General features: G+C 40.0%; 2 protein-coding genes across 3 annotated transcripts in view; one reads left to right on the top strand and one right to left on the bottom strand.

Annotated features, from left to right (window-relative positions):
- Window positions 1–12483, bottom strand: part of LOC140464606 (sodium/mannose cotransporter SLC5A10-like) — a 142344-nt gene that overhangs the window by 44297 nt on the left and 85564 nt on the right. The window lies entirely within an intron of this gene.
- LOC140464605 (uncharacterized) overlaps window positions 1–12483 on the top strand; it is a 43965-nt gene that overhangs the window by 3086 nt on the left and 28396 nt on the right. The window contains exon 2 of the mRNA XM_072559883.1: window positions 1536–1703. Within this exon, the coding sequence (XP_072415984.1) occupies window positions 1536–1703 (168 nt within the window). The remainder of the gene's footprint in view (window positions 1–1535; window positions 1704–12483) is intronic.

Genomic DNA, 12483 nt, shown 5'->3' with positions numbered 1-12483 from the left:
TCCACAATCGATGTCAGACTCACCGGTCTATAGTTCCCTGGCTTTTCCTTACCACCCTTCTTAAATAGTGGCACAATGTCAGCCAATGTCCAGTCTTCTGGCACCTCAACCTGTGACTACAGATGATACAAGTATCTCTGCGAGGGACCCAGTAATCATTTCCCTGGCTTCCTACCGAGTTCTAGGGTACACCTCATCAGGTCCCGGGATTTATACACCTTTATACTTTTTAAGACATCCAGCAGCTCCTCAAGTTTCAAGAAAAATGTCTCAATTTATAAAGTTACATACACAACCTTGCATCAAAGCAAAGTAATGCAGGTGCTGGAGATCTGAAATACAAAATAGAGAATGCTGGAGAAACTCCATGGGCCTCAACCATCGGAGGGTCTGCCTTTCAAAAAACAAGTCAAACTGCCTTGCAGATTATCGGAAAAGTCCTGTGGCAACTACTTTGAAGAAGTGCAAGAAAGTTCTCCCCATTGTCCCAGGCAACAGTCAACCCTCAAACAACATTATGAAAAACTATGAACAAAAGTAACCCCAAATAACTGTGGATACTGGAAATCAGAAACAAAAACAGAAGTTGCTGGGAAAATCTGGTTGCTGATGGTGGAAGCTTGTGAGTCATTTTGCTGTTGTCTTTCCCACATTTCTAATGTGGAAGTTGTTTTTAAAAATCTAATTTAATTGGCTGTCAAGCACTTTTGGACATGCTGATGTTATGAAAGGCTGTATAAACATAGAATTTCCATCTTTACCCAGGTAGATTTTAAATTCATTCACAGAATATGGTTGTCACTGGCTGTAGTATTTATTGCCCAGAGGGCGGTTATTCCTGTGAGTCTGGGGTCACATGAAGGCCAGACCAAGTAAGTGGGGGGGGGGGGGGGGGGGGCGATTTTCTCCCCTAAAGAGTATTAGTGAACCAGATTTTTTTCCCATCAACAATTGTTTTAGACTTTTAATTCAAGGTTTTACAACTGCCCTGCTGGCATTTAAACCTTGGTCCCCGGAACATCACCAGAGTCTCTGCATTAACAGTCAAGTAATATCACAAGGCCGTCGCTTGGAAATTGCAATGCCGAGAAGGGAATTGATAGCACACAACCACGTCATTCACTCCACCTTAATCTCTGCTGATGTTTATGCTACACATAAACCTCCACTCGACGCCTCCCACTCACGCCCACTCCTCCTTTATTCAGGTAATTGAGCACTTGAGTTATCTTTGCATTTATATAGCTTTCTGTTAACTGCATAAGCGTTAGTGCGTTATAATCACACCCTGCATACAGTAGTTTGAAAAAGAATTCTTTTTCATGCTTATTAATGACTATCGTATCTTTACAACCACTGTTTTTTTTTTAACCATGCTTGCGGAACCATCATCCCAATATCTGTCTTATCTAAATGAAACTCCAATTCATAGTGTGAGTGCACAGATGATGCATGATGTAAGCAATGATATGATTCCACGACCTTGTAGCACTCCTGTGCGTAAATGCAGCTGTTTTTATTTTAACTGTTCACAGGTAATCGCTGTCGTAATGGATTTATTTACAGACATTGATATTTTCAAAGACTTGCTGGATGCCAGCTTCAAGAGGAGAGTTCCTGTCTACATCATCCACGACGAGGTTAACCTCAAGTATTTCTTGAAGATGTGTGAGTGTTCAGGAATGCACATGGGGATGCTGAAAGTAAGTTGGATAAAGTGTACCAGCCAGACTGGCCAATGTTGATGTTCTATGATGTTCTCAGTCACCAGCGTAAAACGTTGTGATGATTTGTCACTTGTGGTAAACATCCAAAAAAATTGCCTGGAGGAATGCCTTGATATGAGACTTTTTTCTGATAAGCCAAAGGAAAGGCCACCTGATGGGTTGCTTCTTACACTCCTTCCCAGCTCCTCATGCCAGTTGAGGTGGGGGACAGGGAGAAAGTGGTTGCGAGGAAGGAAGAGAAACCTTGATGAGCCAAGATCCTGGAGTTGTTTTATGGGCAGCAGGGTCTCTGTGTTAGACAGCCACTGCCAGCCCTCCACCCTGTCCAGTGACATCTCACTGGAACACTGTGTTCCTGCACATATCCCACCTGTGAGTGTTTTGTTTTACAATAAATGCAGCCTGAGACAGAACATACAATACTCTTTATGCTTTTTTTTTTGCAAATGAAAGCACTTTTGTATTGCGGCCTCATTTCCAAGTTATTCCAAAGGTCAATTGCCTTTAAATATTTAGCGAAGCCTGTCACAGTGCTTAAGATAAAAAAAAGACTGTTCCCTGCCCCCTTTCACCATAAACTTGTGCAAGGAACTGCAAATTAATATCAAGGGAAGGGCACCAAGTGCTGAATCAACACTAATTGTTCACTGGCCTTTGAAATCTTGAAATTCCTTGCTTAAATTCTTTTTCCTGCTAATCTGAATGGATGCCAGCAGCCTTCAATGAGAAATTCCTCTCTGTGAATCATTAAACAGTTGCTTTCATCTGACATCCCACACCAAATGATCATTTTACATTTGCCTCTGAACTCCACATTCACTAAAAGGGTTCTATTCTAACTGCTATTAACTACCAAATCTCCATTTGATCACTGTTTCTATTGCCATGCCTGATCCATTACTGTAGTGTGAAAGTATTTTCATATTTCAGTGTAAATGTAAAATACACTGGACCAGCTCTCAGCAGGTTACAATGGAGGACAAAATTCCTCCTGCATGAATTTCAATGTATCACTTCTTGTTTTGGTGGCATAAAAATATTGATAAAAGAGTAGTGCTGTGGAGAAAACCAATGCTTTGTTCAACATCTGTGCAAATCGTTTCTGTGATACACTTTTTAAAAAGCCTTGATGGAGATATTAAAAAATGTTGCATTTGTTGGATTGGGTAGATTTGAAAAGAATGTGGTAGAATCTAAAACTAGGGCCATAAAGTATCAATCCGAAGCAGGGTCACTGGACTTGAAAGTTTAACTCTGTTTTCTTTCTGTCGATGTTGCCAGACCTGCTGGGCTTCTGCAGCAGTTATTACTCTTGTTCCATGAAGGATAGGATAGTTACTAATAAACCTTGTGCAAAGATCAGGGGAAATTTCTTTACTGAGTGCTTAGAGGTAGATCTGACTACTGTAGAAGTGACCGAGGGAAATGACAAGGAAACTAGATAAGTCCACAAAGAAAAAAAATACTGGTGGTTGAGAGGAGCTGAATGGAAAGGGAGGAGATTCATGGGGAGTATTAACTTTAACGTAAACCAGCTAGGCCAAATAATGTGTTTTTGTGTTCCTTTCTTTTATGCAATCTATTCAATAACTCCCTTTGATCAAGTTTTTTTTGTCACCTGTCTCGGTATGACTTGGTGTCAGGTTTTTGTTTTGTCAGATAATATTTTTGAGGTGATGGGGACTGTTTGCTCCACTGAAGTGCTAGATAAATGCAAGCTATTGACATTTAATTTGTATGATGACCATCAGGTTTCTACATAACCATTTGGTTCATGGGGTAGATGTAACTGTGTCCCAACTCCATTACTAGAAATACCCAAAACACGTTTATGATTTCTGGGTCATCTGAAAGTGTCAGAGATAAAATCTAAAACAAAGGCGTGGCTTGGAGTGTATAGAATTCCATGCAGATATAATCAGTCTAAATTTTAAGGCCTGGTCACCACAGAAGAAAATGCCAGCAAGGAAACTCAATATTTTGAGTATGTAACAAGAAGCAAGCATGTGCATTATAGATAAAGCAAGTGGAAACTCCACCTGAAGCGTCTAAATTTGTCATTATCCACTGAATACTGTTAATGGCAGATTTGTTACCTGCTTTCATTGCTGACATTAATTCTGGTTGAGGACATTTGGGCAGTTTTTATTAATACATGGTGATTTTGGTATTCATATACAAAGTAATTGACTGGCTGTAGATTAAAATGGGTCTTTCTGGTAATTGCTGGAATGAGATAACATAATTGTAACTATGTGTAAAAGATTTAGGATCAATAACATAATAAACTTTGTCACCTAAAAAAGCTGTGGAATGCATGACTGAAATTAATGATTGTAGCAGAAACTCTGTCAGTGTTGAAGAATAGGTTAGATAAATGTTTGAATGAAAGGAAATTAAAAAGATATGGGAATGGGAGAGGATTGCAGGAATAGAATGCTGTTCATTGTAGATCGTACCAATGTGGCTCAGTTGTGACAACCTGCTTCCAGTTGTAATTTGCATATAAAATTATATTATTCAAATCTTGCCAACATTCTAACCTGTTGAAAGCCAAAACTTGCTGAGTTTGGATAGACAAGTGCAAAAGCGGTGTCGATATATTTCTAATCATCATGTTCAGAGATGTTATACTCACTTCTGGAGCATGTGGAGTTTGAACCTGGGCCTCCTGGCTCTGAGCTGGGGAGACTACCACTGCACCACAAAAACCCTAAAAATACACACTTCTTTATGCACAGTCAATCACACACAGCAATAGCCCGCATCAGTGTGTACGTGCATGTCATTTGAAAGCATCATAGTCAGGTCATTTTCTTTACAATGTTAAATCTGCAGAATTATTTTTGAGTTTCAGAAAAATTATGTAAATTGGTTCACACTATATCATGTGATTTGACACAGTTTACGATTTAATTAAGCTTGTGAGAAACATAACTGATATGTTGATGATGGCACTTATATTTTCTGAGAGACATGTCAGATTTTGGTGATGAGTGTTACACTTTCTCTTTTCCAAGAGTAAAATTGGACTTCTCAACATATTACTTAGAATTCTAGCCTGAATAACTACCTTGTGTGTTAGCCACTACCCAATTTATTTTATATACTGGTATAGAGCAGCACTTTTTTCTGACTTTTAGTTCACAATGGAAAATGGCATATTGTTAAGAAAACCTCATTTTAAAGTATTAAGACAAGTATAATCCATTCAGTAGTGCTCTAACAAATTACCACTTAATTACAGTGGTAAATGGCAAGTAATCATGGACTTTTTTAAAATTGCACTCACTGTATGTGGAATTCTGTAATTTCCAAGCAGGGTTTAGAAACTGATGTGTAAACTTTAACTATGTGTTGTTTTCATATTTTGATATTGATTTGAGAGGGCATTGTCAGCAGAAATCACCAAACTTTTACCTATAATCACTCATCTCTAAAAAGATCTTGTTGGTGCTCCATTCTGTGCAATGTGCAACTGAACTTGCAGTTATACAGTGTCTTTGTTACAGTTAAAGCATCCCAATGTACTTTCAAGGAGCAATTGTCAGAAAACTTTGACAGCAAGTCCCATAAGGAATTATTAGACAGGTGACCAATAGCTTGATAATAAAGGTAACATAGAAAATAGGAGCAGGAGTAGGCCATTCAACATGATCATAACTGATTATTCAACTCAGTACCCTGTTCCTGCTTTCTCCCCAAACCCTTTGATTACTTTCGCCCTAAGGACTATATCTAACTCCTTCTTGAAAGCATTTAATATTTTATCCTCAACTGCATTCTGTGGGAGAGAATTACACAGGCTCGCCACTCTGGTTGAAGAAATTTCTCCTCAGTAAGTTTTAAAGTTGGAAATATTTATGGAGGGAATTCAGAATGAGAGGCCAAGAGAGAGCTGAAGATACAACTGTCAATGGAATGATGCAGCAAGTCAAAACACTTAGAAGACGAGAGGAGGATAGAGGTTTTCTATTTCTCTGAAAGGCTACTTCAAATTGAACAATCATTGTAGCACAAGTGTCTGCTACAATATAGAGAATCGGATATCTGTTCAACCTAAAACTGAACAGTAATAGACCTACATTTCCATTGTGAATATAGGCATGTTGGATGGAGAACAGCTACGTGGCTTTCTTGTTGTCTTCTGATCAATTTGTTAAGAAATGTTATTACACACATTTGGAGTATATTTGGGTCTTGAACACAGGCCTCCAGGCTTAGAGGTGACAGCATTACCACTGTGCCACAGGGACCCTCAGCTATGCGGTTTACTCCTAATGACCAAGTAGGTATGAGCAACAAATGCCACTTCCCATGAAAGAAAAAGAGGAGAAAAAAACATTTGCGATCTGCAAACTTTACACAGCTAGAACATTGGCCAGTATTTGCTGCATTGCCAACTCGGATTGCTTCAATATCTGCGGAGTCATGAATGATAGTTAAAATTCTGTAATCATTAGTGACTTGGGCTGCTGTGTCAAATATGTTGCAACTGAGCATGGTTGAACATTGGAGATCCTCATCCATTATACATTCTGTGCCCTTGCTGTCCTTGGCACATCTCCCAACTGGTGTTTCACATGGGGAGGTACTGATTCACAAATTGGTTTCCTTGCCAGCATTTAACCCAATGCCAATTAGGTTCTATGGGATTCAGTCAATGTTAAGGACTCCGAATTTTGCACAAGATCGCAGATAATAGGATGAGGAAGTTAATGGGATTACTAGACAACTAGTTCCTGGTACGTAGATCATATCAGCTTTGGTCAATTTTAATTTTAGCTGACTCTCTTGTTGTTTGCTACAATTGAGTGGCTTTCTATATAAGAATGACATTGATTTTTAACAAAACCTATTGATGGAATTTAGCTTTGGAGCAGCCAGTGGCACTATTTTTGACCCCTTGGGTGGTAACTACTTGATGACATTGCAATCTTTCTGTTAACTTAGGACTCATTATAACAAACAGCTTAAACTACCTCCATTATGGTGCACAGGTAATTGTCTAATTTTCTGAAGGTGTACAATTTCTTCATGAATGTCCTTTGATGGCAATACTGCAATTCGATCTTAAACCCAATTTGTAATCTGCATCAAGTGAAACAGAGCTGCAAAGGCTTTGTTCTTTGCGTGTTGGTTAAAGTTTAGAAGCAGCCTTCTAAAAAATACAATACTTTGATCGCCGACTATATGACCTCACCTGTTGTACAGGTATGTGAGCAGATGACACCTATCACCCTGCCCTCGCCTGAAGCAAAACAAGCTGAGTCTTGTCACACTTTAAAGTTCCCCTAACTGTTTTGAATTCTATTTATTTCACCGAAGCAATTTAAATTACATTAATTTCATCCACCCTTCATTCCTCTTGCAAATAAATGACTATGTTTTGGCTGTTTTTTTTTATTGATAACAGCTGATGAGGAACGCAGACTGTGAATTATCTCCGTTTGTAAAGGATTTCATGATTGTTATTTTAGTAGCTATTATTACAGCTCCTGTGGTACAGTGGTAGAGTCCCCACCTCTGAGCTTGGTGATCTAGGTTCAAATTTTGCCTGCTCCGTAAATGTGGAATAACATCTCTGATTAGGCTGATTAGAAAATATCTTTAAGTTGCTGCTGTGCTTCTAAGAAACAAAAATGCCACACCCAACCACACAACCGCCCCTCCTCCCAAACCCAAACACACAAACCTGATATCACATAGCCTCTTGATGCAAAGGCAAATTTGGAGAAAATAATTATTCTACCCAAGAGGAAAATTTGACTGTAAGAACAAAATGTGTCATTCAGCCCCTCAATTTATTCTGCTATTCACTCAGAGTACTGGATTAGTGGTGCTGGAAGAGCACAGCAGTTCAGGCAGCATCCAACGGGCAGCGAAATCGACGTTTCAGGTAAAAGCCCTTCATCATAAATGCTTTTATTCCTGATGAAGGGCTTTTGCCCGAAACGTCGATTTCGCTGCTCATTGGATGCTGCCTGAACTGCTGTGCTCTTCCAGCACCACTAATCCAGTATTTGCTTTCCAGCATCTGCAGTCATTGTTTTTACCTCTATTCAATCAGAGTGCCTCAGATGACCAAACCTGGCCTCACATCTCTTGCATCCTGAGTGAAACACAAAATCAGTTGCTTTTGCTGTGGAAAATTTCACTTTACATTTGCAGCATCCATAGCCTTTAGCAAGAGGGTGATCCAGATCTTTTTTTTAAAGCGGATTTCTGAGATAACCTCTAAAATGGCCTGCTTCCTGTTTTGAAGATTATGCCCTTTTTTTAGGACTGACTACCAAGCAAATACTTACTTCTGTAGTATAATAGAATCTCTACAGTGTGAAAGCAGTTGCCACTGACCCTTCAAAGAGCATCCCACCTAGACCACCATCACTCTGAAGAGCATCCTACCCAGGGACACCCCCTTACCCTATAGCCCTGTATTCCCTCATGGCTAATCCACCCAGCCTGCACTTCCCTGGACTCTATGGGCAATTTAGCATGGCCAATCCACCTAACCTGCAAATCTTTAGATTGTGCGAGGAAACCAGAGCACCCGGAGGAAACCCACAGTGACAATGTGCAAATTCCACACAGACAGTTGTCTGAGGGTGGAATCAAACCTGGGTCCCTGGCGCCATGAGACAGCAATATTAACCACTGAGTCACCATGCCACCCCATACAAAATTGAATTGCAAACTGAGAGAGGGTTCTTTCAGTCCAGTTCAAAATAGGCAATTGCGATCCATCCAATGACCTCACAATGTTTTGATAATGGTAGTGATTGTGGGTCAAACTTTAGATTGCTGACTTTATACATATCTTTCAAAAGCTCAAGTTTCCCACAGCACCCAGAGATACCCAAATCATTACCGAATCATAAATGTAAATTTCCAAATGGCCAAAACAAGGTACGGATTGTACTTTCATAAGCAGCCAGTCTTGGGAACTGGGCTTTGGCCGGACCATAGAATTTGTTGGATCACAGGCGTTGACATGTCAGGGTCAGCACTGGAGTTCAACAAAAAAGTGCTATACAACCTAAAATGAAATGGAAGGCAGCTAATGTCAATCATCTATTTTATCTTGTTGCCTGTCAGGATAATTCCAAAAAAAAGTGGTACTGCAGGGTTCACCTCCACATTATGTGGCAAATTGAAGTTTCTAGATCAGGAAGGTGCAACCTGCATTTGTACTGTTACTTGAGTGAAAGTTATGATCCCATGTGATGACAAACTAGACAGGTCAGATCCCAGAAAGAAACCTGGCTTGATATGCATGGGATTGGGGGTGGTATTTTGAGATGGGTAGAAAATTGGTTCGCAAACACACAACAAAAATGGGAATAAATGGGCCTTTTTTCTGAATGGCTGTCAGTGACTAATGGGGTACAACAGGGATCAGTACTGAGACCCCCAGCTGTTTACAATAATTATTTATTATTCAGAAGAGGGAACTATGTGCTAAGTCCCAAAATTTGCAGATGACACACAACTGGGTGAGTTGTGAAGGTGATGCAGAAATAATTACAATGAGTTTCGGACGAGTGGGGAAATACATGTAAATGCAATACAAGATGGATAAATGTGAGTTTATTCATTTTGGTAGCACCTTATTTGAATGGCTGTAAGTTGTGAGGAAGGAGTGTTCAATGAGACCTGAGTGTCCTCAAGGAGCAGTTGCTGAAAGCAAGCTTGCAGATGCAGCAGGCAGTAAAGGCAAACTGAATGGTGAGCTGGTGACAATATTGCAGCTTTATGAGGTCTATTTTGTCCTGTTTCAAGAGATTAAAGAAGGTTTTAAGACAGACGTAAAGTAAACAGCTTGTGAGGCCTTTGGGTTTTTTATATATAAACATTGATGAGTTTCTTTATCAATTTAAAAATGCCAATTAAATCTTCCTTCAACATTTTAGGCTCAGGGGGAATGCACACCTAGTTTATGCAGTGTCTTCATAATGTAATTCCCCAACTGTGTGTTTGGGGTCTTTAAGTCTTTTAAAGTGAAGTTTCTGGACTCCTTGACTCTTTCTGCAAGAACCCTAGTTACAATTTGATCCATACATGTTCTCTTCACACTTGGTTAGAGATTTTGCTTCCCTCCAGTTCTCTCTACTTAATCATGTGGTTTTGACACTATCACTATGCATGATCATGATGTGTTACCATCAGAAGCGCACATCTGCAGTGAAGCTGTTCCACAAGCAGCTCCAAGGCCAGTTATAGAACATAGAACATTAAGCGCAGTACAGGCCCTTTGGCCCTCGATGTTTCAACAGGTCGACACAACAATCTGAAGCCCATCTAACCTACACTATTCCATTCTCATCCATATGCCTATTCAATGACCATTTAACTGCCCTTAAAGTTGGCGAGTGTCCTACAGTTGCAGGCAGTGCATTCCACGCCCATACTATTCTGAGTAAAGAAATTACCTCTGACATCTGTCCTATATCTATCACTCCTCAATTTAAAGCTATGTCTCCTTGTGCTAGTCATCACCATCCAAGGAAAAAGGCTCTCACTGTCCAACCTATCTAACTCTCTGATTGCCTAATATGTCTCAATTAAATCATCTCTCAACCTTCATCTCTCTAACAAAACCAGCCTTTAGTCCCTCAGCCTTTCCTCATATGACCTTCCCTCCATACCAGGCAACATCCTCGTAAATCTCCTCTGAACCCTTTCCAAAGCTTCCACATCCTTCCTATAATGTCATGACCAGAATTGTATGTAATACTCCAAATGTGGCCGCACCAGAGTTTTGTACGGCTGCAGCATGATCTCATGGTTCCGGAACTCAATCCCCCTACCAATAAAAGCTAACACACTGTATGCCTTCTTAACAACCCTATCAACCTGGGTGGCAACTTTCAAGGATCGATGTACCTGTACACAGAGATCCCTCTGCTCATCTACACTACCAAGAATCTTACCATTAGCCCAGTATTCTGTATTCCTATTATTCCTTCCAAAGTGAATCACCTCACACTTTTCCACATTAAACTCCATTTGCCACCTCTCAGTCCAGCTCTGCAGCTTATCTTTGTCTCTCTGTAACTTACAACATTCTTTGTCATTATCCATAACTCTACCGACCTTAGTGTCACCCGCAAATTTGCTAACCCATCCAGATCATTTATAAAAATGACAAACAGCAGTGGACCCAAAACAGATCCTTGCGGTACCCCATGAGTAACTGAACTCCAAGATGAATATTTCCCATCAACCACCACCCTCTATATTCTTTCAGCTGGCCAATTTCTGATCCAAAGCGCTAAATCACCCTCAATCCCATTCCTCAGTATTTTGTGCAATAGCCTACCATGGGGAACCTTATCAAATGCCTTAATGAAATCCATATACACCACACCAACTGTTTTACCCTCATCCACCTGCTTATCTTTGGGCTCGGCGCCCAAAATTGAACATCCTTCTCCAGATGGGTCTTCGATCTTCTTGTTTCCTTCAGCAGAACATGCTGAAACTTATTTTGTCACGAGAAACAGTCTCTTTTGTTACTGTCTCCCCTCACATCTCCTTTCTTTTCCTCCAGTTGACTAATGGCTTTAAATTCCTCACTTTCTGCCAATGTTTTTTTTAAATGTTCCCTTTGCTCCTAGTTTTCACAGTGATTATTAGGTAATGGATTATCTGACACATGCTTCATGTCCCCATCAAATGTCGCTAACTAGCAAAAAGTGATTTCAAGTGTTAACTTACTTGCATAATCTGTAACATCTGTTCAATCTCCAGACTGGCAAAACACAGATAAAATCTTGTTCAAGTTGCTGAGTTGTTCAAATAAATTAAGTAGAATGTCAAGTTACGGTAGGGATGCATTCCAGAGGCTGTATGTTGATATCGAAACAAGACAAAACTGATTATATCTGGATACTGCCTGGATGATCACATTTCTTGATCTGCACTAACACGTTAAACTGGTCAGTGAGTCCTCAGTTTTCTTTGTACAGAACAAAATAAGTTGATTTGAATGCATTCAAATTACTTTATTCCATGGTACAATTTAATCAGGTCTCTGATATGGATTCTGGTTTAGTACATTAATAAATACAGCAAAGTCCCTGAGGCTTATATAGCAGCTTGTGTTTGAAGAACAAGGATTGTGACATAAGATTTTTTGAAATGCAGACCAGCCCCATCTTTTGATGGGAAGCAGTTTATTTTCTGTTTCCCTCCATCCACTCTCTTCTAGTACTTGGCACAACTTCAGTAAATTCCACTCAGGTCGACAGCTTGCCTGTGCAACAAATGTTGACCCCTCCAAAGAACAGTCAGACTAAAGAATGCAACTTGAGCGAGAAGAAAGGGGTACAGTCAGTTCCGCCATAACAAGGTATTGCTATAACATTCTCGTGCAATCCCATAGTATAAGAAAATCGTGTTATAGCATTTAAACTAATGGGACTGGAATTGTATTATAACCAATACATGCTTTAAAACTTTGTGCTTTAGAAACAGTGTCCCCAATTCGTCAGTCCTGTTACAGTGAATTTGTGTTGATGAAATTCGCATGAAAGCAGAACAAAATTAATCAGCAGGAATTATACATAGGAATTCCCACTCTGAGGCGAGAAGGCCGAAGGGTCGGGGAAAATAATGGGGGGCTTTGTCAGAACAGCTCCCTGACACAGGATTCAGGACACCCATTTGGTCTCAAAGCCCCTGGTAAAATTCAATATTCACGTGAGTAGAGGGGAAGAATCTCCCGAGGAACCTTGTTGTAGTTAAATGAATA

The sequence above is a fragment of the Chiloscyllium punctatum genome, chromosome 40 (assembly GCF_047496795.1).
Source record: "Chiloscyllium punctatum isolate Juve2018m chromosome 40, sChiPun1.3, whole genome shotgun sequence".
Lineage (NCBI taxonomy): Eukaryota > Metazoa > Chordata > Chondrichthyes > Orectolobiformes > Hemiscylliidae > Chiloscyllium > Chiloscyllium punctatum.
Note: the sequence above shows the minus strand (reverse complement) of the source record. Positions and strands in the feature narration are given on the sequence as shown.